Source organism: Dreissena polymorpha, chromosome 1 (assembly GCF_020536995.1).
Source record: "Dreissena polymorpha isolate Duluth1 chromosome 1, UMN_Dpol_1.0, whole genome shotgun sequence".
Lineage (NCBI taxonomy): Eukaryota > Metazoa > Mollusca > Bivalvia > Myida > Dreissenidae > Dreissena > Dreissena polymorpha.
The window spans coordinates 48,437,941-48,463,248 of record NC_068355.1 but is presented as its reverse complement, the minus strand read 5'-3'; the positions used below and the strand labels follow the sequence as shown (position 1 = coordinate 48,463,248).

The window sequence follows — 25,308 nt, the reverse complement described above, 5'->3', positions numbered from 1 at the left end:
TGTTTGCGTGTGGGTGTGTGTGTGTTTGTTTCTTTGTTTTTTTTTTTTCTTATAGCAATGTCCAATTTAAACACATGTGGAATGAATCAATAAAAACTAACAAAACATAAACTAATTAACATTTTGACAGTTGAGTACGAATTCGGCATTCATAATCAAAAGAAGGAATTGACCTAACACTTATATCGCTCGATTGGTCATTGTCGGCTAGGGTACTACTTACATGTACCCCGGGAACTCTTAAGTATACTTATATGTACCCCGGGTACGGTAAACTAAAACGTACCCGGGGATTTTAACGTTTAATCGGTCGTTGTCGGCTTATTTTTTTTTTAATTATGTTCACCTTTATGTCAAATTTTCGGTTAAATGGCCTCTATGTTATCGGAACTCGTGCTAAAATATCATGTTTATGCAGTTATTTAAAAGACAAGATTGTTTAAGACAAACAATATCGTTTTATGGTAATCGGTAGCGCGTTTACGACATCGGATTTTGGGCGGGAATACAACTCGGGTACCGCCTAATATCGACCGGGTACGTTTAAGTGTATTTACCGTACCCGGGGTACATGTAAGTATACTAAAGAGTACCCGGGGTACATGAAAGTAGTACCCAAGCCGACAATGACCAATGGAGCACTTATAACAGACCAAACGAAAAAAAGTCACATATATTGTGGTAGTAGGCTAGACCGCGGTTTAACCAATCGTGATATTATGATTTTTAATAATAAAAGCTTGAACTAGTAATAATAATGATGAAACTAGTTTGGCTCATTGGGTCATTGTCGACCTGAAATGGCTTAAGGTCACCCGGGGGTGACTTCAAGCCGATTCATGTCACCCTGGGGTGACTTCAAGCCGAATCTTGTCACCCGGTCGGCTTGAAGTCACCCCAGGGTGACCTGAATCGGCTTTAAGTAATTTTTATGCGATTTATGACACCCTGGGGTAATATGAAGCCGATTCTAGTCACCCGGGTGACTAGCGTCGGCTTGAAGTCACCCCAGGGTGAAATGAATCGGCTTGAAGTCACCCTAGGGTGACAAGAATCGGCTTCTAGTCACCCCCGGGTGACTTTTGGGCCATTTCAGGTAGACAATGACCCAGTAAGCGTCACTTTATTGTTATGTTGGTCGGTCCATTTGGTTTGTCCTAATGTGATATATTCTAGCAGATGTTTGTATAGGCCCCTGGTTATAGGTTTGTGGAGCCAGCTGCTTCCACATATCTCACTCAATTGATTGAAAACTTCAAACATGTCATAATCATGAAGTGCAGATAAGCAAAACACATTTTTTTTGGCTAAGTGCTCCGTTTGGTTCTTCGTTATTATGCGCTTGAATTAAGCCACGTCTATGGTTGCCATATTAATGTTATAAGTTTGTTAAGCGAGCTACACATTTTCTTGGTCGATTAAATTGCATTTCTAAATTTGTCATCAATATGAAGAGTATATATGTAAACTATATATGTACAGTTTAACGCACAATAATATATTTATCCAGAGCTATCTGCCATTGAACTTATTCATGGTCTTTAGCTCTTTGACTCGTGCAAAACAGTGACAGAGTATTAGTCATGTTTTTGAAAAATCGTGCGTTCCATAGTGAATTTTCTCTTTCATTGACACAAACATCTTATTATCACATGCTATACCCTGTCTCCCATGTAATACAACCATTACATATTTTTTTAATTACACATGTGTAGTACAACATTTTTAAGCGTTTTCATTGGCTTAGTTTTCGTTTATTGACTTATCGCATTTTGTTATTATGCTGAAATGACGTTGCAACGTAAAATGACGTCACGAAATGTAAACAACATTCGGGATTAATAATTATGTTTGCGTAAATATTTATTTAATTTGCTCATTTAAAAGCATGTGAAAAAAAAGATCTGACACTCGTCGTCATATCATACCATATTTTATTTAACTCGTCCTGGAAATTCGTAAGTAAGCTCGCCAAAGGCTGGCTTACTAACAAAATTTCTGAACTCGTTCAATAAAATATAGTATGATATGACAAATCGTGCCAGATCCTATATGTATGCGTATTCTTATTTTTCCTCAGGATCGCTTCTAAACATAGCGTCCGGAAGCAAGGATGAAGCAGATGGTCTTCTATAGAGCCTCAACCAGTCTACACAGGTTATCTGCAGGCTCACAGATGTGAGCAAAACATTTTCCCTCAGTGGTTGGTGGTTCTTGCATTCCTTGAGTACCGATATATGTTAAAATTGCACACAATTAAATTACAGAAGCTAAATAATGAAAGTGTTTTGTTCCTATTCATTACTTTTATAACAGAACATCAGCTATGAAAATTACATGATTACAAATGACATTACCGCATTGGAACGGTCAATGCAAAGTATTAAAGATTGAACACGGTTTCGGGCTAGCCGAACCTCATACTGAGGCCAAAATGTATACCAAAACACACTTGAATCTAAAACGATTTTGAGGCAAAATTTTTACGTGTGCCATGAATTCTACACACACAATTTTCGTGTAGTAGTGTTATGAGTATCGGAGATATATAAAAACGATAAGGATAGAGTTTACTGTAAGCCAAGTGGGTCCTCCGGGTACTCCGGTCCCCCTTCCCCCAGCACAAGACCACATCAAAATTTAAAATATTTCAGTTAACAATAAATAGCTGGAAATTCAGGCTATCATTCAAAATTCGTCCCAACTTTCGTGAGCCTAAAATCTGATTCAGAAGGAGTGCTGGGACACACTCACATAATGCAGCCTCAGGCGCGGAGGGACCATAAACATCGAAATACACACATGACACATGTTTTTCGTGTTTCTTTTTTCTGTTGCCCACCTTTCCACGAGTATTTCTCAGGTATTGGTTATTGTTCTGCGGACCGAATTTCCATGTGGACCAGTTTTACATGGCACTATAATTTATATTGAACTCGATCAGACGCTTTCTAATGCACTTAACAACATAGATTAATTTACTTACAACGTTGGTTTTTAGTTTGTACTTTGTTTTACGTGATCCTCACGTCCTGATATCAACATGGTAATTTTAATATAAATGTTTGATCCACTCTATTGGACATATTTCTTTACGTGGTTATGGAACACTTAAGTGTCAATTGATTTGTTGTCAGTAAACTTTTATTCGGATAAGATATTTCGGATAATGCAACGTATTAATTTTATTTATATTCGGTGCATACATTGTCATTTTTCGATTATTTTAATAGCCACAAACATTTTATGCTTTTGATTGATTTAAAAGCCATATTTAAAGATTGTGTGAAGCATGTGAGTTCGTTCTCGTTAATTGTAAATTATCAGTGTAGCTATGCTTATGATGATCACTGTAGCTATTCTTATGATATCAAAAAGTACTTTGACAGCATTGGCTTTTTCTAATTTGTCATATTTTACTTAAATTTAGTACTTGTTTTATCAAGAAAATGTTTTGTTCAGATGAAACATTTTGTTCAAACTATTAACATAAGTTCTGTCTCGACTCTTGGCCATCTAAATTCTAATTGATTCCTGGTATTTCTCCCACAAGAAAAGTGCAGAAAATCCTATATCACTGCATGAAACACTGAGTTTTAAAATTAATAATATTGAAAGAATGTCATTTTAAAGGTTTTTTGACACATCCTTTTATCTTGTGTGACTATTTCAGCATGTTTCCAATTCAAAATCGATTTCTTCAGCTAGGTATCTTTTGTGAACTCTTCCATACATTTCATTTTGTCTGGCTTTTATATCAAGCAACTGATAAATTTACTATTCCATTGGTGCACAACCAAAGCGATTTTTTTTTGTCCAATTGGGAAAAGTACCGGTACCGGTCCAATTGGATAAAATTGAGTCGTGAAAGCCTGAAAATTGGGAAAAATCGAGTCGTGAAACCCTCAAATTGGGAAATTGGTGTATTTGATTTTATGCTCCCAAATACTTTCAAATTGATAACTATGTGTTTTGAAGCTGTCAATATTATATTTACCTAGGTTCAAACCATAGAGCTGCATAGGGAAACTAACAAAATGTTGCATTTTCCAAGAATTTTTTTTATTTTTTTTTTTACCTTAAATTGGGAATTTTTTGGACAGCAATTGGGAAAATTGTAGTTTTTTCGTAATTGGGAAAGTGCCGTTTACCAGTACTTAATAAAGAAGGAAAAAAATCGCTTAACCATGTCTGCTATATGCTGCTTTAGGGGTTTCGTTTGCACAAAACAATTGTCGCAACTTAAAATAAGTTGGAGCCAACTTTAGTCCATATTAAAATAATAATAGTAATAATGATAATAATATTAATAATAACAATCATAATAATAAAAAAAAAAATTAAGCACATATATACATCATTTTTACATTTAAGTTACCCTATAAAGTTTTAATTCAGCAATCAAATATTAAAGCCCAGGTTTTCCCAAGGAAGAATGATGTGATGTTCAGTAACACTAATTTTCACATGCTTTTAAACAGAACAAAAGAATTTACCCGAAATACATTAGAACTGTTTATTTGTGGCTAGAATTGATTGACTTTGGATGATTAAAAAATCTGGTAATGCTTTTCGGAGTACAATTTTAATAATGCACATTTGAAAATACCTGAATAGTGTTTTTTGTTAAACCTATGTATAAAATAAAGGTATAACACATTTTTCAATCAATCTTATTAGTGATCTGAAAACAAATAATGGCAACTCAGTTATGTAACTAATGAGATTTTCGGAGTACAATTTTAATAATGCACATTTGAAAATACCTGAATAGTGTTTTTTGTTAAACCTATGTATAAAATAAAGGTATAACACATTTTTCAATCAATCTTATTAGTGATCTGAAAACAAATAATGGCAACTCAGTTATGTAACTAATGAGATTGAGATTTATTGTAGGACAAATTAGCTCAGTCAACAATTTCATCCAAATAAAATTAAACATGTAAAAAAAACTTTTTTACATTTAAGTGTTAACGATCAACTGTAAAACCCCTGCTTGCTGTCTAGTTTCCTCAAATGTCAAATATCAATCATTTCTGACTTCTTATTCCTCTTCTTTAGTTTAATAATGTTTTCTGACTTGAAAGTTTATTGCCTCTGATAATCTTTTAGCCAGATGTCCTATGCACAATCGCTATATTGTTATGTTTTTCAAGTATATTGAGGTGGGTTTGATGTAGTTATTCACTGATTGCGCTACATATGGCGGATCAATGTGTAATTGATGTATAATGTGTAAGCATTTATAATTAATCTAGGTTTGATCAGATTCAGATCTATGCAGTTAAGTGAAGCAAACCTGTTTGAAATAAAAAATCCTGTCTGAATACGTTTTAAGTTGTAATTTTATAAAATGCTTAATTTTCTTGTTAGACTGATTTAGTTATTTAAATGTGAGGATTGATCTGATCTCCTTGGTCATAACTTTACCAGTACATAATTGTTTTGTTTCTATTTCCAATGATAAATAAATATTGAATTAAAATTGCTATTTTGTTTCTATTACAGGCCCGTAACAGTGAAAAGGCCATGTAAGTAAAGCCAATACTGGTACAAATACTTGGAAAATATGCTAAATATAGTCCATTTACTTATCAATTTTAAAAGTTTTATTAAAAAAATATGAAAACATGAACAAAGACATTTATTTTATTTAACAGTTGTACTTTACAATGTGTTACATTAAAAAAAATACATTAAACAAGGGGATATTTCTCAACTGAAAATTTCTGATAATGACTGTTGGACTTTTATTTCCACAGGACAGCCCTTGCTCGGTGGAGAGCAGCTCATATTGATGAGAAAAAAGAAGTGGTAAGTTTGATAACACTTTCCTTAACTACATTTTGAGTAACCTTTTTGAGTAACCCATGTAGGTACTGGGGATATAAAATAATAGTATATTCAGACTGAAAATAAGAAGTACAGATTATTTAGAAAAATAAATAAGTTATATTGACAGTAGTTGTATATAAATGCTCTAAAAGCAATGTATGTGTGTATTTTGCAGGAGAGGAGGCCATATCTAGCCACAGAGTGTGATGATCTGAAGAAAGCAGAGAAGTTTAGAAGACAGATTATTGGAGAAGTCTCAAAAAAAGTTGCACAGATTCAAAATGGTGAGCTCAATTGTAAAATGAAGTACTATTGAAAGAGGATAGCGTGTCCTGATATGCCATTAGTGTACCATGATTCCTCCTCATTCATTAACACTGTATGGCAATGCACAACACATTATATATCAGACAACACATTATATATCAGAACAGGTATAAAATTAAAGAAACAGAAATATAATATGCTTATAACTTATAATCATTGTTATTCAAGTCGTTTTTGGAATGTGTCAGACATTGTGCTCACAAAGTGACAGTTATCTATGTACTTTGAACTTATAAAAGATTTAAAATCTGCAAAAACATGATTCTGTTAAACTCTGAGCATTCTGACTTCCTCAAATAATTTCACGCACTTATCTGACTTCTATAGTTACATGGTACTGAAGTCATCAATAAGGAACTGATTAGATATTTGAATAGCAGTAGTTTGGCTTTAATAAATATGAACTACCGGTACTTAGCATACCTATATAGATGTTTAACTAAAAAAGTTTTGTCATCATCTGCATTTGGGGAAAGAACATAGCATAGCATAGCATAGCATACTGTGTATCAGTATTCCTAGTCACATATCTATTGTTCAAAACAAAATATCAGTTGTAAAACACTGAAATTCCCTTATAAACTCATGCTTTAATGGAATGAATATTTAAATTTACATATCAAATTTGATCACAGGGAAGCGTGCCATCTTTCCTGAAAAATCGTTGGTTGGTAAACTTTGTACATTGTAAGTGACTTAGATGTGCTGTTTCCAACAAAGTACTAATATTCATATTTATTCCATGTATTACTGTATGTTATTCTATAAAATCATCAATAGCCAATACAAACACAAAAATATTTGACAAATTAAAGGACAAACATATTTTAAAAGATAGGGCCTTTTATTAGAAGGAGGGTCTACCATTCTTCTTCAGCTTAATGGTAATTTCACTACATCAAAATATGATTTCATATTGTTTACTTCCTTTGCAGCTGGCCTGGGTGAGTTCAAGCTGCGAGACATCAATGACGAGATCAATAAACTGCTGCGTGAGAAGGGTCACTGGGAGGACCGCATCAAGGAGTTGGATGGGCCAGACTATAGGGTATGAGCTGAAGAGCTTTCAATAGTGGGGAACGATAGGGCATGGGCCTTCAATAGTTCGGGACGATAAGGCATGGGCCTTCAATTGTGTTGGACGATAAGGCATGGGCCTTTAATAGTGGGGGCAATATGGCATGGGCCTTAAATAATGGGGTACAATAGAGCATGGGCCTTCAATAGTGGGGGACGATAAGGCATGGGTTTCAATAGTGTGGGACGATAAGGCATGGGCCTTCAATAGTGGGGGGGGGGGGGGGCAATATGGCATGGGCCTTCAATGCTGGGGTACAATAGGGCATGGGCCTTCAATAGTGGGGGACAATAGGGCATGGATCTTAACTGTGGGGAAATATAGGGCATGGGTCTTCCATAGTGGGTGACAATAGGGCATGGATCTTCAACTGTTGGGAAATAAGGTCATGGGTTTTTAATAGTGGGTGAAAATAGGGCATGGAGCTTCAACTGTGGGGAAATATAGGGCACGGGTCCTCAATAGGGAGGGGGGGACAATAGGGCATGGATCTTCAACTGTGGGGAAGTATAGGGCATGGGTCTTCAATAGTGAGGAAATATAGGGCATGGGCCTTCAATAATGGGGGGCAATAGGGCATGGATCTTCAGCTGAGGGGAAATATAGGGCATGGGTCTTCAATAGTGGGTGACAATAGGGCATGGACCTTCAATAGTGGGGGAAAATAGGGCATGGACTTTTAATAGTGAGGAACTATAATGCATGGGTATTCAATAGTGGGAGACAATAGGGAATGAGCCTTGACTATAAGGGGACAATAGGGCATGGATCTTTAATTGTGGAGAAATATAGAGCATGGGTCTTCAATAGTTGGTGACAATATGGCATGGGCCTTAACTAGAGGGCAACAATTGGACATGGATCTTCAATTATGGGGAACTATATGGCATGGGTCTTCAATAGAGGGGGACAAAAGAGCATGGGCCTTCAATAGTGGGGAAATATAGGGCATGTGTCTTGAATAGTGTGGAACAATAGGGCATGAGTCTTCAATAGTGGGGAAATATATGGAATGGTTCTTAAATAGTGAATGACAACATGGAAGGGAATTTAACAGTTTCTATAAGGTGTGGGTCTTCAACATTGGGGGGTAATAGGGCATTGATTCAATTGCAGTGTGTCCCGGGTCCTATGTGCCCATTTTTATTGGGACAAATCGTTCTCAAACATATGCATCTTTTGGAGGCATTGCTTTAAAATTCCATATTTCATGATTTTTAAAGTAGTACATACAAGTTCAATTTGTGGAGATATGTTTTTTGCAATCTTCAAGATATCTTGAGGTGTCCACAGGCTTTGTATTTTCATGCATATTTATTTTCTGAATAATCCAACAATTATACATTAATGCAGTTTGGTCTAGTTTTATTTGTGCCAACAATATGGACTTATAGGCTATGGGCTTTCAACACTGGTTGACAATAGGGCATGGGCCTTCAACAAGTGTGGACTGTTGGAAGTGGGCCTTCAGCAGGAGTGGACTATTGGGTATGTGCCTTCAACAGGAGTGGACTATTGGGTGTCGGCCTTCAACAGGAATGGACTATTGGGTGTGGGCCTTCAACAGTAGTGGACTATTGGGTATGGGCCATCAACAAGAGTGGACTATTGGGTATGGGCCTTCAACAGGAGTGGACTATTGGGTGTGGGCCATCAACAGGAGTAGACTATTGGGCATGGGCCATCAACAGGAGTGGACTATTGGGTGTGGGCCTTCAACAGGAGTGGACTATTGGGTGTGGGCCTTCAACAGGAGTGGAAAATTGGGTGTGGGCCTTCAACAGGAGTGGACTTGTGGGTGTGGGCCTTCAACAGGAGTGGACTAGTGGGTGTCGGCCTTCAACAGGAGAGGATTATTGGGTATGGGCCTTCAACAGGAGTGGACTATTGGGTATGGGCCTTCAACAGAAGTGGACTATTGGGAAAGGGCCTTCAACAGGAGTGGACTATTGGGTGTGGACCTTCAACAGGAGTGGACTATTGGGTATAGGCCTTCAACAGAAGTGGACTATTGGGTATGGGCCTTCAACAGGAGTGGACTATTGGGTATTGGCCTTCAACAGGAGTGGACTATTGGGTATGGGCCTTCAACAGGAGTGGACTTGTGGGTATGTGCCTTCAACAGGAGTGGACTATTGGGTATGTGCCTTCAACAGGAGTGGACTATTGGGTATGGGCCTTCAACAGGAGTGGACTTTTGGGTGTGGGCCATCAACAGGAGTGGACTATAGGGTGTGGACCTTCAGCAGGAGTAGACTATATGGTGTGGGCCTTCAACAGGATTGGACTATTGGGTATGTGCCTTCAACAGGAGTGGACTATTGGGTGTGGGCCATCAACAGGAGTGGACTATTGGGTGTTGGCCTTCAGCAGGAGTGGACTATTGGGTATGTGCCTTCAACAGGAGTGGACTATTGGGTGTGGGCCTTCAACAGCAGTGGACTATTGGGTATGTGCCTTCAACAGGAGTGGACTATTGGGTGTGGGCCATCAACAGTAGTGGACTATTGGGTATGTGCCTTCAGCAGGAGTGGACTATTGGGTGTGGGTCATCAACAGGAGTGGAATATTGGGTGTGGGCCATCAACAGGAGTGGACTATTGGGTGTAGGCCTTCAACAGGAGTGGACTATTGGGTGTGGGCCTTCAACAGGATTGGACTATTGGGTGTGGGTCTTCTACAGGAGTGGACTATTGGGTATGGACCTTCAACAGGAGTGAACTATTGGGTATGGGCCTTCAGCAGGAGTGGACTATTGGGTATGGGCCTTCAGCAGGAGTGGACTATTGTGTGTGGGTCTTCAGCAGGAGTGGACTATTGGGTGTGGGCCATCAACAGGATTGAACTAATGGGTATGGACCTTCAACAGGAGTGGACTATTGGGTATGGGGCTTCAACAGGAGTGGACGAGTGGGTATAGGCCTTCAACAGGAGTGGACTATTAGGTATGGGCCTTCAACAGGAGTGGACTATTGAGTGGACTATTGGGTATGAACCTTCAACAGAAGTGGACTATTTGGGATGGACCTTCAACAGGAGTGGATTATTGGGTGTGGACCTTCAACAGGAGTTGACTATTGGGGATGGACCTTCAACAGGAGTGGATTATTTGGTGTGGACCTTCAACAGGAGTTGACTATTGGGTATGGGGCTTCAACAGGAGTGGACTATTGGGTATGGACCTTCAACAGGAGTGGATTATTGGGTGTGGACCATCAACAGGAGTTGACTATTGGGTGTGGACCTTCAACAGGAGTGGACTATTGGGGATGGACCTTCGACAGGAGTTGACTAGTGGGTATGGGCCATCAAAATAGGGGAATATAGTGCATTTTTCTTCAACTGGGATTTTTCTTCAACTGTGGGGGATCATCCTTTGACAATGGATCCATTCTTTAATAGTTGGTGTATGTCCTATGAAACTTGGTGGATCCATTCTTTAATAGTTGGTGTATGTCCTATGAAACTTGGTGATATAGAGTATGGTTCTTTAACAATGGGTGGTTAAAACTTTGGTCTTTTCACAAGTAATGGCAAATGATTGGTATGCTTATGACCTACTTTAGCATATATAAATTTAATACAGATTCATTGCAAGAGAGGCGTGGCCTCAGTACATTGAATGTGTTTCATGCATGTAAATGATATAGTTAAGCTAAGCTTTTATACTAATCATTTGACAATTGATATTGAGATTCATGCATGTAAATTATATAGTTAAGCTTTTACACTTATCATTTGTAAATTGATTTAGCATCAGTTATATAGAACTAACAACATAATTACGGTAATCTTCTAGAAAATTGGACCCAAGATGCTGGACCATGAAGGAAAAGAAGTTCCTGGAAACAGGGGCTACAAGTGAGTAGAGGCTCTGACAGTTATTTATACATTATTATATGGCAGGTTTACAGCTGGATAGTATTTTCCGTGCCGTTAACATTTTAAGTTCCTTGTCACAATTATCATTTCTTTCTATTTTTTGAAGGTCTGTACATTTGGTTTAATAATGTATAAAGCCTTCATTTTATAAGCAACATTGATAGAATTTGATCCTTTGTAACATTAAATCATAAGAAATGCCTTTGTCACTGCAGTTTGGAATATTTCCTTGTTCTTTTTTTATATATAAAGAACCATGTGATTTCTTGAGGGGTTTTGTTAAAATGGTTAAGAATGAAAAAGTGGAAATGTGTCTGTTCAAATTTTTTTAACTACCTAGCCATGCAATTATTACAAATTTAAAATGTTATTTTGTTTGTCTGCAGGTATTTTGGTGCTGCAAAAGACCTGCCTGGGGTGAGAGAATTGTTTGAGCAAGAACGTAAGTACATGTTGACAGAAACCGTAGTTATACCTTCATATGAATACCTTTGGACACAATGTTGGACTAGTCTATTTGATTAAAACTGTTTCTTTGATAAAATGTAAATTATTCCTGCTAAGAAATAATTATGATTTAAAATACACTGTAACCCTGATGATACACTGTAACCCTGATGATGTAGATCTTATTAATTGCTCAGTAACTTTATGTGTGTTTAATGCTGCATGTGCAGGATTGTAAAGAATATTTTTGGCTCTTCCAAATTAATGTCTTTTAAAATTCAAATATTATTTAGATGTTTTCAGTTAAGTATCTTTCATTTGCAGTGCTTTCCACAGGAATTTTTTCAGGCGCCCCGGAGGCCTATAGGGGTGGCTTCTGGAGGGGTGTCCCCTCCCTACGTTGAATTTTTTTCAATTTAACATGTCAATTGATGTTATGTGGTGCGTTATAACTCTAAGAATAACAGCGTCAAAAGACGTCATTTGGTGCGCTATGACTCTTCAAGAAAAATTATGAGCTATTGTCATCACGTTGGCGTCGGCGTCTGGTTAAGTTTTGCGTTTAGGTCCACTTTTCTCATAAAGTATCAATGCTATTGCATTCAAACTTGGTACACTTACTTACTATCATGAGGGGACTGGCAAGGCAAAATTGAAAATGTTGGTTAAGTTTTGTGTTTAGGTCCATTTTATTCCTTAAGTATCAAAGCTATTGCTTTCATACTTGCAACACTTACTAACTATCATAAGGGGACTGTGCAGGCAAAGTTATGTAACTCTGACTGGCATTTTGATGGTATAATGAGCCCTTTATACTTAGAAAATTGAAAAATTCGGTTAAGTTTTGTGTTTTGGTCCACTTTACCCCTAAAGTATCATAGATATTGCTTTCATACGTGGAACACTCGCAAACTATCATAAGGGGACAGTAAAGGACAAGTTGCATAACTTTGGTTGTCACATTGTTCCAGAATTATGGTCCTTTTTTGACTTATCAAAAATAAAATATAATATTGAATATATGGTTAAAATTTGTGTTTAGATCCACTTTACTTCTAAAGGCTACCCCCCCCCCCCCCCCCCCCCCCCCCCCCCCCGGAATCCCACCCATTTTTTTGTTTAAAGTAATAAATGACAACCACACCCTCACACTATACACCCCCCCCCAAGCCCCCCCCCCCGCCCCGATTTTTTTTTTAAACATGAATAAAAAACACAAATATTTAATTTTATGCCCCCGGTAGGGTGGCATATAGCAGTTGAACTGTCCGTCAGTCAGAATGTCAGTCCGTCTGCCGTCAGAAAAAAAAACTTTAACGTTGGCCATAACTTTTGCAATATTGAAGATAGCACCTTGAAATTTGGCATGCATGTATATCTCATGAAGCTTCACATTTTGAGTGGTGAGAGTTCAAGGTCAAGGTCATCCTTCAAGGTCAAAGGTAAACAAAAATTAAAAAATTCAAATCGGCGTTCTCATGAAGCTGCACATTTTGAGTGGTGAAAGTTCAAGGTAAAAGTCATCCTTCAAGGTCAAAGGTCAAAAAAATAATATATATATATTTTTCAAAGCGGCATTCTCATGAAGCTGCTCATTTTGAGTGGTGGAAGTTCAAGGTCAAGGTCATCCTTCAAGGTCAAAGGTCAAAAATAAAATAAAAAATTATTTCAAAGCAGTGCAATAGGGGGTATTGTGTTTCTGATGAACACATCTCTTGTTTTTATTTTATTTTTGAAATACCGTCCAAACATCCCACCCAAGAATCCCCCCCCCCCAAAAAATTTTTTTTTTTGTTTGCATTTTTTTTTCATTTATGGAAGATAATGTAATAAATGACCACACCCCCACACTATACACCCCTCTCGACTCCACCCCTCCCTCCTTTTTGATTGAAATTGAGATAGGTCCCTTCACCTTTAAAAAGTAAAATAGATGAGCGGCCTGCACCCGCAAGTCGGTGCTCTTGTTAAATAATTGTTTTAAAACTTTCTCGCAAAAATAGTAAAATCACGACTCGAACAATTCCCCAATACATCTGTATCAACCCGACTCTATTACTTACTACTTTTCAAGTTTCTATACATTACCCGATAATCCCATTTTTAAAAGCACTTTCTGGTAAATATTGACAATAAAAGTGCTCAATAATTTCTTTTACAACAAACGTTGCCTTTTTTATTAACCAGGTTTTCCGAAGGAAAAAACTGGTTATTAGATTGGCGAATGCGGGTGGGCTGGCTGGCTGGCTGGCTGGCTGGCTGGCTGGCGGGCTGGCGGGCGGGCGGAACAAGCTTGTCCGGGCCATAACTTTGTTGTTCATTGTGAGATTTTAAAATCATTTGGCACATTTGTTAACCATCATTAGACGGTGTGTCACGCGAAAAAATTACGTCAATATCTCCAAGGTCAAGGTCACACTTTGAGTTCAAAGGTAAAAAATAGCCATAAATGAGCTTGTCTGGGCTATAACTATGTCATTCATTATGAGATTTTAAAATCATTTGGCACATTTGTTCACCATCATGGGGCGGTGTGTCGCACGAAAGAATCACGTCAATATCTCCAATGTCAAGGTCGCCACGACTAAAAATAGATTTATTTTAAAACAAACTTACAAAGGGGTTTAATTTTGTTTGTTCATTTCAAAAGTTCAGTTTGAGTTGTCTCCCTTTATCAGATTTTTTTTCACAATGAAAACCTGGTTTTGTGACAATTTTGTCCCTTGTTCTTAAGTATCAAATAAATTTCGACATAAGTGACTATTCATAGATTTGATGAAATATACCCACGTTTTTTATGCAAATGACGCGACGTTGTACATATTGCATAATTTTCATGCTTTTTTATTGAGACAAAGGGTCAACACGAAATATATTATCACTGTTTATTTGAAGCAAGAGTTAACGTAGAGTTAACATTTACATTCGGAATAGGGTTTCGAATTACAAATTTAATTGTGCTCATTTGAGACTTCAAGAAAATATTAACAGTTGTGTAATGAATTCAACGATAATTTGTTAAAACGCTTTACGAGTCGAGTAAATGTTGTGACAGTATTATTCATGAAATGCACAACTTCCACGCGGATTACAGCCATCTTCAGTCTTCTAAGTAACTGGCCCAGATTTCTGTGACAATTATACGTACGTTACGAGTCATCTGCATGATTTAACTGCAGGTAGTGCCTGCCTTCAAGTGCTGTCACTTATGCAAAGCGTACGCTCTCATTTGCCAATATTGATTTTCCAATACAGTGACGCTCCGCCCTGAAGCCGGCTTTAGATGTAAAGCGTTAGATGTAGTTGACAGAGGATCGTAAATCGGCTTTCAAAATTTTCGGCTAAATCGATATCGCTTTGATGTTAAGAATAAGAATGGCTAGTTGCAGTAACAGCCAAAATACACTGATCGGAAAATTTCAGGCGCCCCGCAGACTCTGATTTCGAAATTCAAGCGCCCCAGTGAGGGACCATTAAATGGCCTGTGGAAAGCACTGACTTGTACAAGCAATCGCTCTTTGAAATAGAACATAAGATCATAAGATTTCACCTAAGCACAGCACAACATTTCCAATAGGACTTTTTAAAAACCCTGCCCTGGGCCGGTATTCATCAACCAATTCTTTGACGAAAGTATAATGGTAACAAATTTTCCTAAAACTAAAATGTTTGTATGGTATAATACATCGTCGGATACCCTTGACTAATTCATTCCGTTACTCTCCAGCATTAGCGATAAATGGAGAGTAGCAGAATGGGTCGAACGTGGGTGTCCGACGATGGGTATAATACGGTTGAATATGACATTGAATTAAACACTTCTAAATACGCAATTATGCATTCAGAAAATTTTATTTATAACATAAATAGTATTTGTGGCCATTATATATTCTAATCATTAATGTACATTTTTGGTTCTTATTCTAATCTTTATTCTTAAGTCTAAGGATTGGTTGGTGAATACAGGCCCAGTTATATATGTCACCTGTCCAAATCACAAACTTCCATTGGTTACCACATCGGTTCTCAAGTCTCCATGTTTCCATGGTGATATCGTACTCTGCTGTCGTCTGCAGCTCCCCCGCCCCCACGTAAGACAAGGGGTGAGCTGATGAAGGACATAGACGCTGATTACTATGGTTACCGTGATGAGGATGACGGAGTTATCTGCCCACTGGAGCAGGAGGCCGAGAAAAAAGGTGGCTGAAATATTATTATTGTTTCCCTAAAATTTCTTAACTTTATGATCTTGCAAAAAAAAGCAACAGAATTCTTAAGTGCTTCAGATATCTTTTTTGTGTTTAAAGTTTGAGTCAGTTTCTAGCATATTATTAAAAAATATATTTCATTGTTACTGTATCTGGTCAAAGTAAACACATTTCATCTAAATCTTATAGGTAAACTCACAATCTGAAACTATTTAGGATGTGGCTAAGGCAGCCATCATTTCGTGTAATTCATCTTTCAGCTATAGCAGACAAAGTGACTGAATGGAAAGAAAAGATGGCCAAGGGTGAATTGCCCTCAACCAGTGAAGACAAAGCTAGTGAAATACCCAGCATATATCCTCGAGAGGTACATGCAAATAAAATCTAGAGTACAGCAATAGAGATACACTTCTATTTTGTTTTTAACCAGGTTTTCCAAAGAAATTAGAAATTAAAGGTTATTAGATTGGCTAATGTCGGCGGGGGGGCTGGCGGGTGTAACAAGCTTGTCCGGGCCATAACTTTGTCGTTCATTGTGAGATTTTAAAATCATTTGGCAATTTGTTCACCATCATTAGACGGTGTGTCGCGTTTAAGAATTACGTTGATATCTCCGAGGTCAAGGTCACAATTTGAGTTCATAGGTCAAAAATGGCCATAAATGAGCTTGTAAGGGCCATAACTATGCCATTCATTGTGAGATTTTAAAATCATTTGGCACATTTGTTCACCATCATTGGACGGTGTGTTGCGCGAAAGAATTACTTCAGTATCTCCAAGGTCAAGGTCGCCACAACTAAAAATAGATTGATTTTGAAACAAGGGGGGTAACTATGAACAATCAGTAACAATGCACATTTTGATTTTGAGTGGTCTCTCTTTAGCAGACTTTTTTCTAATTGAAATCAAGGTCGCCACGAGTAAAAATAGATTGAATTTTACACAAGGGGGGTAACAATGCACATTTTGAATTGTCTCCCTTTATTAGACTTTTTTTATGTCCCCCACCACTATAGTGGGGTACATATTGTTTTTGCCCTGTCTGTTGGTTGGTTTGGGTGTTTGTTTGCCCAAACTTTAACATTTGCCAAAACTTTTGCAATATTGAAGATAGCAACTTGATATTTGACATGCATGTGTATCTCATGGAGCTGCACATTTTGAGTGGTGAAAGGTCAAGGTCATCCCTCAAGGTCAAAGGTCAAATATATGGGTCAAAATCGCTCATTTAATGTCACTTTTGTGATATTGAAGCTAGCAACTTGATATTTAACATGCATGTGTATCTCATGGAGCTGCACATTTTGAGTGGTGAAAGATCAAGGTCATCCTTCAAGGTCAAAGGTCATATATATGGGGACATAGTGTTTCACAAACACATCAAATTGAAAACCTGGTTTTGTGACAATTTTGTCCCTTGTTTCTTTTGGTAAATTGAAATGCATTTTTAAATGTTTAAGTTCATTGGTGGAAGAGTAGGTTATAGTCTACTTAAACATGAAACTTGCTAATAGACCCTTTTCACAATAAGTCAAAATAAAAGCACGACTTAAAGGGACTCTTTCAAAAGTAAATATATTGATGAGGAAGACTGAGAGGCAGAGTACAAAGTTCATAACTCTCTCTTCAGTACATGTTTGTATTTAAAAGGTATGGTTCTGTGTTTCTGTTCTGTTATTCAAAAATAAAAAATAAACAAGAGGTATTCTTCTTTGTTCATTTTCTGTTTTTCAAACAGAACAACATAATAATTAAACAAACTTGCCTTGTTCCCCATTCTTTGAATATCAAGATCGCACTGTCTGGGCAAAACCAATAGTTGAGGGAAATTCAACCCTCAAAGAGACAGCTCTTGTTCTATACTGCAGTAGACATATTTTGTTATCACTCATAAACTTCTCATTAAACAAACAAACTCAATTACTTTGATATAGTTTCTTAACTTATAAAAATGATTTACCTTATAAAATGTACAATAAACAAAAACAATTATTTGATATTATTTCTTTAATTAAAAGCACAAATAATAGTGAACATTTGTTATCAATCAGTTTGTCTGTCGCTGTATGTGTACATGTGTGTTTCAGGATGAAGATGATGAAGAAGACATGGAGGTTGACCAATCTAGACTGGCGCCCGAGGAGACAGAATTGCAGCATTTCATAGCACATGTTGAGGTGCCATCTCAAAAACAGGTAACAGGACATATATGCATTTTATGAATAATAAGTATTTATGTGAAAAAAATAATTATGTTAAAATTAATTAAAGTGCTTAATCATCTTAATAATGATTTGCATTTGTCATCCTGTCAATTTTTTCTCAATTGACCTAATTAGATTAAATAATAAAGAAAATAAAAAATATTGATTGATAAATGTCCAAACTTAACAGATAGAAGTGGATTTTAAATAATTTGCTAAGCTATTATAATTTTGGGAAACATTTTCTTGTTGGTTTGATATTTATTATATTTTGACTTAGCAGGGTTGTAGTTGAAGTTCTATTTTGGTCTTGGTGCTTCAATAAGCATTCAGTTTGAACCAAATACTAGCTGAAAACTTACGTGATTACACAGTCAGCACTCCCTTGTGGCTATATTTAAAGGTCACCGTGGCTTAGTGGATGTGGTGACTGCCTATTAAGGGGGAGGTAAGGGGTTCATTCTTTAGATCTCCCCCATAGACACCAAGTACTGGTCCTAACCAGGAAACAGACTGGAGATCATTTAAATTAGCCAGAGGCTTTTGATATAATCAAGCTTAAATGTATAGATTTAAACTCAGGTGTTTTTTTTTTCAGATTGAGGAAGCGTTGCTGCAGAGAAAGAAGCAGGAACTATTGCAGAAGTACGTCAGTGACGACCAGCAGCAGGAGGAGGGCAAAGTCAAACAGCTGCTGGGCCTCTGAAACCATGGCAACCAGCATAGCAACCGACAGACCTCTGGGGGTAGGGCATCTCTTAACTTGCAGCTTGTCGTGGCAAACATCTTGCAACAAATTAAACTTACTACCCAAAATGTATATATTTTAAAAAGGTGTCCCTACAATTATTAAGGACATATAAAATATATGGAGGAAATGAATATGACTAGTTGACTCAAGCAATGATAGAAGTGGTTGTTAAGCATTCATCTTTCTAAATTATATCACAATGTAAATATGTTTTACAATTTTTAATAAGACAAACCATGGAATGTTGTGTTGTCTTTTGTGGCCTTGCTCAGATTCTCAACTTATGAGGTGAACAAACGAACGTAGATAGAAGCTGCCTTTCTGCCTAGCCAGGTATTTGGTCCATGGTTTTGAAGTAAATAGATTTATTTATGCCCCCCCCCCCCCCTCTTTGATGAAATAAAGGACAGTCATTGTCCTCCTTTATAGTGCACAATTTAAAAACTTTCAGACATTGTTTGAACTTTGAATTGACACAAACTTTTCCATGTCTAACAGACGTTCTCCTGCACTTTTCAATGTTCAGTATTGAAACATACAGGTTTCGTTTTTATGATCTGAACTTGAAGTTGTGCGTGTGTTATTTGTTTTGTCCTGCATAAACATCTCAAAAGTTATGCCTCTTTTTAACATACAGTAACTGTATCCATATTATAGTAACTATAGCTTGGATTTCAACCAAGTTTCACTAAATCATAAATGGCTTGACCTTGGGGGAGGGGGGTGGGTCAAATTATTTGCTAAGACTTTGTATTAAAAAAATGCCTCCATTGTCAAAACTAGCAACTAACCAGGTGCCAATTGTTCATAGTAACAACTTGCTACTGCATGCAATGTCTGAAGGTATTTGACACTAAGGTGAAAAGTTCTAGACTGAGTTTAGAATTGATTGATCAAAACCCTTAATGGGTCAACTCAATTAGAACCACAAGTACCAAATCATAAGTCCTTTATTGTCTTTCTTGAAGTGTTGTGTTGACATTTCAAAATCTCTTTCAGGGGAATTTTTGTTTCTTTTTCACTAATTTAACCAAAGAACAACAACAATAAACATAAAATTATTAAAACTGGGAATCAACATCTTGGAATGGCAAAAGCTACGCTAATAATTGTTTTATTGGTCAAACTGCTCGTCTGTAGAACTGGGAAATTGACTTTAACAATTCAAGCTTTTGTCTGCATTAGATCAAGGTTTGGTGCGGTGCAACCTTATAAAATGTCTTAATAAACTATTGAAATTTGCATTTAGTTTTACACTTGAAGTTGTGCTCCTTGTATGTGAAAATATTAATGAATGTTTTCAGTTTCATTTGGGAGTTGCCTCAAGGCAAGTGGATCTGAAGCGCGATGTGCCATTACATACTGGACGTAAATATGTCACTTGATGCGTGATTCCTGCATGATTAAGTATATGTATACAGGTACATGTGTATATACAATGTACTCTGATGGGGCAAGTCACCATGCAAATAGGACACTGGAGTTCGCTACTACCAATGAGGAAAGACTATTGTTGAAAACATACTGATGAATGAAAAATAACTTTTTAAGGCTTATGACCAGCAATGATGGTGATGCAGAGTGCTAAATGTGTAGATTTGTCTAATGTGGGCTCAATAAATGTTTTCAAAATTAATTTAGAAAATACTAATTATAATTGGCTGTTTGTATCTCAAACTGTACATATGTTTAAGTAAGATTGATAGGTTGGCTTGGCTAATTATTATTACTATAATTATTATTATTACTAATTATCACACCAAGTACTGGATCTGGGCCCAGCAAACGGACTCTAGAGCGTTTCAATAAGCCTGCGGCTTTCGATGCAATTGAGCTAAAATAAATAGGTTTAAACTAATTATTATTTTTGTTGATACTTTGTTGATCTGTGCTACATTCACTTTTGTATAGTAATGAGAATGTATTGCCAATATACATGTAATTCTATGAACTATGTGCCTATTTTTATATTGCATAAAATTAATACAATATACTTTGTGTCCTTTCATGACGTGCATTGCTCCTCATATACATTAAAGGTGTTACTAGTGTATTTTTATTTACCTAGATACTGCCAATAGTCATACTTTTTAGCTTGACAATTATATATGAAATATATATAGTGGAGCTATCCTACTCACCTGGGCGTCGGTGTGAGCGTTGAAAAGTTAAAGTTTGAGTACCACCTAAAATATTTTTTATTTCCCTTTACATATTGCTTTCATATTTTGCATACTTCTTTACCAACATGACCCCAATCTATAAACAAGAGCAGACAACTGTAACAAGCATTTGTAAGAATTATGACCCTTTTTCCACTTAAAATATGCATATTATTGATAAATCTATGTTAAAGTTTGCGTACCACCTCAAATATTTTCTATGTCTCTTGAAATATTGCTTTCATATTTTGCATACTTCTTTACCAACATGACCCCAATCTATAAACAAGAGCAGAAAACTGTATCAAGCATTTTGTAAGAATTATGTTCCCTTTTTATACTTAGAAAATTGAAAATTTTATTGAGTTTTGTGTTTAGGTCCACTTTATACCTGAAGTATCAAAGCTATAGCATTCATACTTGCAACACTTACTAATTATAATAAGGGGACTGTGTAGGCAAAGTTATGTAACTCTGACTGTCATTTTGACAGAATTATGGCCCCTTTTATATTTAAAAAAATTAAAATTTGATTAAGTTTTGTGTTTTGGTCCCCTTTACTCCTAAAGTATCACAGCTATTGCTTTCAGAATTGGAACACTCTCTAACTATCATATGGGGACTGTACAGGAAAAGTTGCATAACTCTGGGTGGCATTTTGACGGAATTATGGCCCTTTTTTGACTTACCGGTAACTTTGAATATTTTTTACTTCTAAAGTATCAAGGCTATTGCTTTCAAACTTCAAATACTTTCTTATTATCATGAGGGTACTGTACCTGGCAAGTTGAATATGACCTTGTCCTTTTAATTACCGTGACTCAAGGTCAAATAATTAAATTTTGCTAAAATTGCCGTAACTTCTTTATTTATGATCAGATTTTATTCATACTTTGACAAAACAACAATTACCTGACATACCACAATGTAATCTATCCAAACCATCCCCCACACCAGAATTCCCTCTCCCCCCCCCCCCCCAATTTTTTTTTCCTCTTATTTTTGAAAGATCATCTAATAAATGACCACACCCCCACATCATACCCCCCTTTCCACCACCCCACCCATAAAGAATTATTTTGTTGAAACATGTTTAAAAAAATACACAAATATGTATTTATTTTATCTTTGAAGAACTGTTCAACCTCCCACCCAAGCTATTGCTATCAAACTTGAAATAAAATCTTATTAGTTTGTTTAATGTCTTTACAAATGTTCAATAGATTGCGGAAAGTATACCTGAACTCAGAATCGTCTCTAGAGGTACAACTTTTTTTAAACATAAACGATCAATATGTTTCAATTATGGTCCTCTTCCACTTAGAATATGATTACATGTATATTACCTTAACCTTATTGAATATGAACAGTATTACCTTAACCTTATTGAATATGAACAATTTCACCATGGTAGCTTACCGGTATGTTATACTGTCAAGCTCTCGAATAATCGAGGGTGCTCTCTTCTGACAGCTCTTGTTATATTAACGATATAGTTTTGAAGTAAAAAACAAAAAAAATGTACAGTCCGATTGTATTCGCCTAATCTACTGATTACTAGAAGTGTACTAACTTATAACAATAAACGCCTGTTTAAAGGTTCTGCTTATAACTATTTCTGAGAAAATATTGGATACAACAACAAACATGCTTATACAAGGCAACCAGGCCTTCAATGTTAAACATATTAATATAATTAAATTAAAATACCCAATGTGCCTTATCAAGTAAGTTTTGCACCTAAATACCTTTATCAAACCTCAAGTTATTGAGCAGAAACTGTTTTTCTTATTTAGCAACATCGTCGTTGAAGTTAATACAAATTGCAATCCCAAGCTTAATCCATATGAAAGCAACCTTAAGATAGCATTTCAGTAAAAAAAATCCGTTTGAAGTAAAGTTATTCAGTGGAAACTGTTTTTCAATTGAAAGTAACAGTGGCCAAGACCATAACTTGACTGGTCCTTCCTGGTATCCCAAGTTAGGTTTGAGGATAAACTAACTTATTGAGCAGAAACCGGTTGTTCTATCTGTTTTAACAGTGACCTTGGCTTTGACCCTACTTGCCCTTAACCCTTTACTACTTAGATACCTATTTAGATGCATTTGTAGTCTCTTAGAAAGTTATATTTAATTAAACACCTTTGTTACTAAATTCAAGTTTTAAAGGCTTCATTTCCAACTCTAAGTTACTGATGAGCAGCAAACAGCATAAAACCTGAGCAGACTGCGAGTTACTCGCAGGCTGTTCTGGTTTTATGCTGGTTACAAAAGCCATTTTCACTTGACTTCTTATGGGGAAAGGGTTAATACAAAACCTATTAGGGGTCCATTCAAGCTTGATATATCCAATGTGTCATCAAGAATAATTTATGCAAACTTAAGTTACTGCCCGAAAACCACCTATTAAAGAGCATTTATTTTGCAAATTTGGGATTATTCAGGGCCATAAGTTAGAGGTGCTTCTTGCAATATGGCTAATTAACTTGTTGGAGATATAAGCTTGCAAAAATTATCACCAAGTTTCATGGTGATCAATTGTTTAGTTAAAGAGAAGACAAGGTAAATAAGTTGTTGTTTTAAGCTCACTGGTGCACAATTTGATCATGGTGAGCTTTTGTGATTGCCTTTTGTCATTCGTCTTTTGTGCAGTGTTAACATTTGCCTTGTTAACACTCTAGAGGCCACATTAATTGTCCAATCTTTTTCAAAAGATTTCTCACAATTATATCTTGAACAGGTTGAAACTGGTTCCGGATTGTTGAAAAACATGGTTGCCAGGGGGTGGGGCATTTTCCTTATATGTCTATATTAAAACCTTGTTAACACTCTAAAAGCCACATTTATTGTGCGTCTTCATGAAAATTAGTCATAAGATCTTGTCCTAATGATATCTTATACTTGTAAGAAAATGGTTCTGATTAGTTGAAAAACATGTCAGCAAGGGGGCAGGGCATTTTCTTATATGGCTATTGTAAAACCTTGTTAACACTCTAAAAGCCATATTTATTTTCCGATCTTCATGAAATTTTACATAGATTTGTCCCAATGATATCTTGGAAGGTTCAAACATGGATCCTGTTGGTTGAAAAACATGGCCTCCAGAGGGCGGGGCATTTTCCCTTATATAACTATAGTAAAACCTTGTAGACACTGTAGTGGTCACATTTTTTATCTCCTAGTGAGCTTTTGTGATTATTTTTTCTGTTGTGCGGTGTCAGCATTTTCCCTTTTAACACACTAGAGGCAACTTTATTAGAATTGAAAATGGTTCCAGTTGCTTGAAAAACATGGCCGACAGGGGGCGGGGAATTTTTCGTTACATGGCTATAGTAAAACCTTGTTAACACTCTAGAGGCCACATTTAATCTCCAATCATCATGAAACTTTGTCTGAAGGTATATCCAAATGATATCTTAACACTCTAGAAGTCACATTGTTTTGGTCGGTTGAAAAACATGGCTATCAGGGGGCAGGGAATTTATCCTAATAATATTATTATGTCTATAATAAAAGCTTGTTTGCACTCTTAAACGTTACATTTATAGTTCACTCTTTATGAAACATGGTCAGAACATTTGTTCTAATGATATCTTGGGCTGCACATAACAGGTCAGTTCCATTGTATCTTAGGTTAGCGACCTAGGACCTTTCAGGCCCTCTTGTTGTAATATCTTTATCAAACTTGGTCAAAACATTTGTCCTAATTATACCTTGGAGGAGTTTGAAAATGGTTCCAGTTGTTTGAAAAACATGATCGCTATGGGGTGAGGGATTTTTTCTTATATGGCTTTAGTAAAACCTTGTTAACACTAGAAGTCAGCTTTTAAGTCCAATCTCCATGAAACTTTGTCAAAACATTTGTTTTAATAATATCTGGGCTGAGTTTGAAAAAAAGTTTTTCATCTGTTGAAATATATGGCAGCCTGGGGCCAGGGTATTTTTCCTACTATGGCATTTATAGTCCAATATTTATGCAACTTGGTTGAACATTTGTTCTAATTAAAGTATGGCTGAGTTTGAAACTGGTTTTGGTTCGTTGAAAAATACCGCCACCCGGGGACAGGGCTTTTTTCCTTATAAAGCTATAGGAAAACCTTGTTAACGCTCTAGAAATTACATTTTTAGTCCAATATTCATGAACTTGGTCAAAATATTTGTTCTAATGATATCTTGGTTCGAAAATGTTTCCAGTACCTTGAAAAACCTGGGCGTCAGGGTGCTGGGCATCATTACTGATTAGCACAAATGTATCATAAAGATTTGACTATAAATCTGACTTCTTGAAAGTTGACAAGCTTTTTTTTTAAAGTGTGTTGGGATGACTGACAATGCATGACGGACAAAAGCTGATCACGAAAGCTCACCATGAGCATGCTGGTCTCAAGTGAGCTAAAATGTGTAACATGAA

The 25,308-nt window shown here is 36.5% G+C and overlaps 1 protein-coding gene and 1 long non-coding RNA gene across 3 annotated transcripts in view; both read left to right on the top strand.

Annotated features, from left to right (window-relative positions):
* Positions 1 to 25,308, top strand: part of LOC127879462 (uncharacterized) — a 135,091-nt gene that overhangs the window by 47,880 nt on the left and 61,903 nt on the right. The gene's annotated exons all lie outside the window — the stretch shown is intronic.
* LOC127879448 (pre-mRNA-splicing factor ISY1 homolog) lies at positions 2,094 to 20,726 on the top strand. 2 transcript variants are annotated; one of them, XM_052426291.1, is made up of 12 exons: positions 2,094 to 2,178; positions 5,512 to 5,534; positions 5,766 to 5,817; positions 6,014 to 6,122; positions 7,101 to 7,213; positions 11,043 to 11,104; positions 11,512 to 11,567; positions 15,649 to 15,771; positions 16,041 to 16,147; positions 17,868 to 17,975; positions 18,583 to 18,730; positions 20,040 to 20,726. In XM_052426291.1, coding segments are annotated over exons 2-11 (840 nt in total). In that variant the 5' UTR covers positions 2,094 to 2,178; positions 5,512 to 5,532; the 3' UTR covers positions 18,691 to 18,730; positions 20,040 to 20,726. The 2 variants fall into 2 exon arrangements, with proteins under 2 accessions (XP_052282251.1, XP_052282241.1); XM_052426281.1 differs by lacking the exon at positions 2,094 to 2,178 and adding an exon at positions 2,908 to 3,046.

Excerpts from the sequence above, each read along its gene's own strand:
- LOC127879448 (XM_052426281.1), top strand. Across the intron at positions 7,214-11,042 it reads TGGATGGGCCAGACTATAGG|AAAATTGGACCCAAGATGCT; the intron begins GTATGAGCTGAA and ends GTAATCTTCTAG. Across the intron at positions 15,772-16,040 it reads GCAGGAGGCCGAGAAAAAAG|CTATAGCAGACAAAGTGACT; the intron begins GTGGCTGAAATA and ends TTCATCTTTCAG.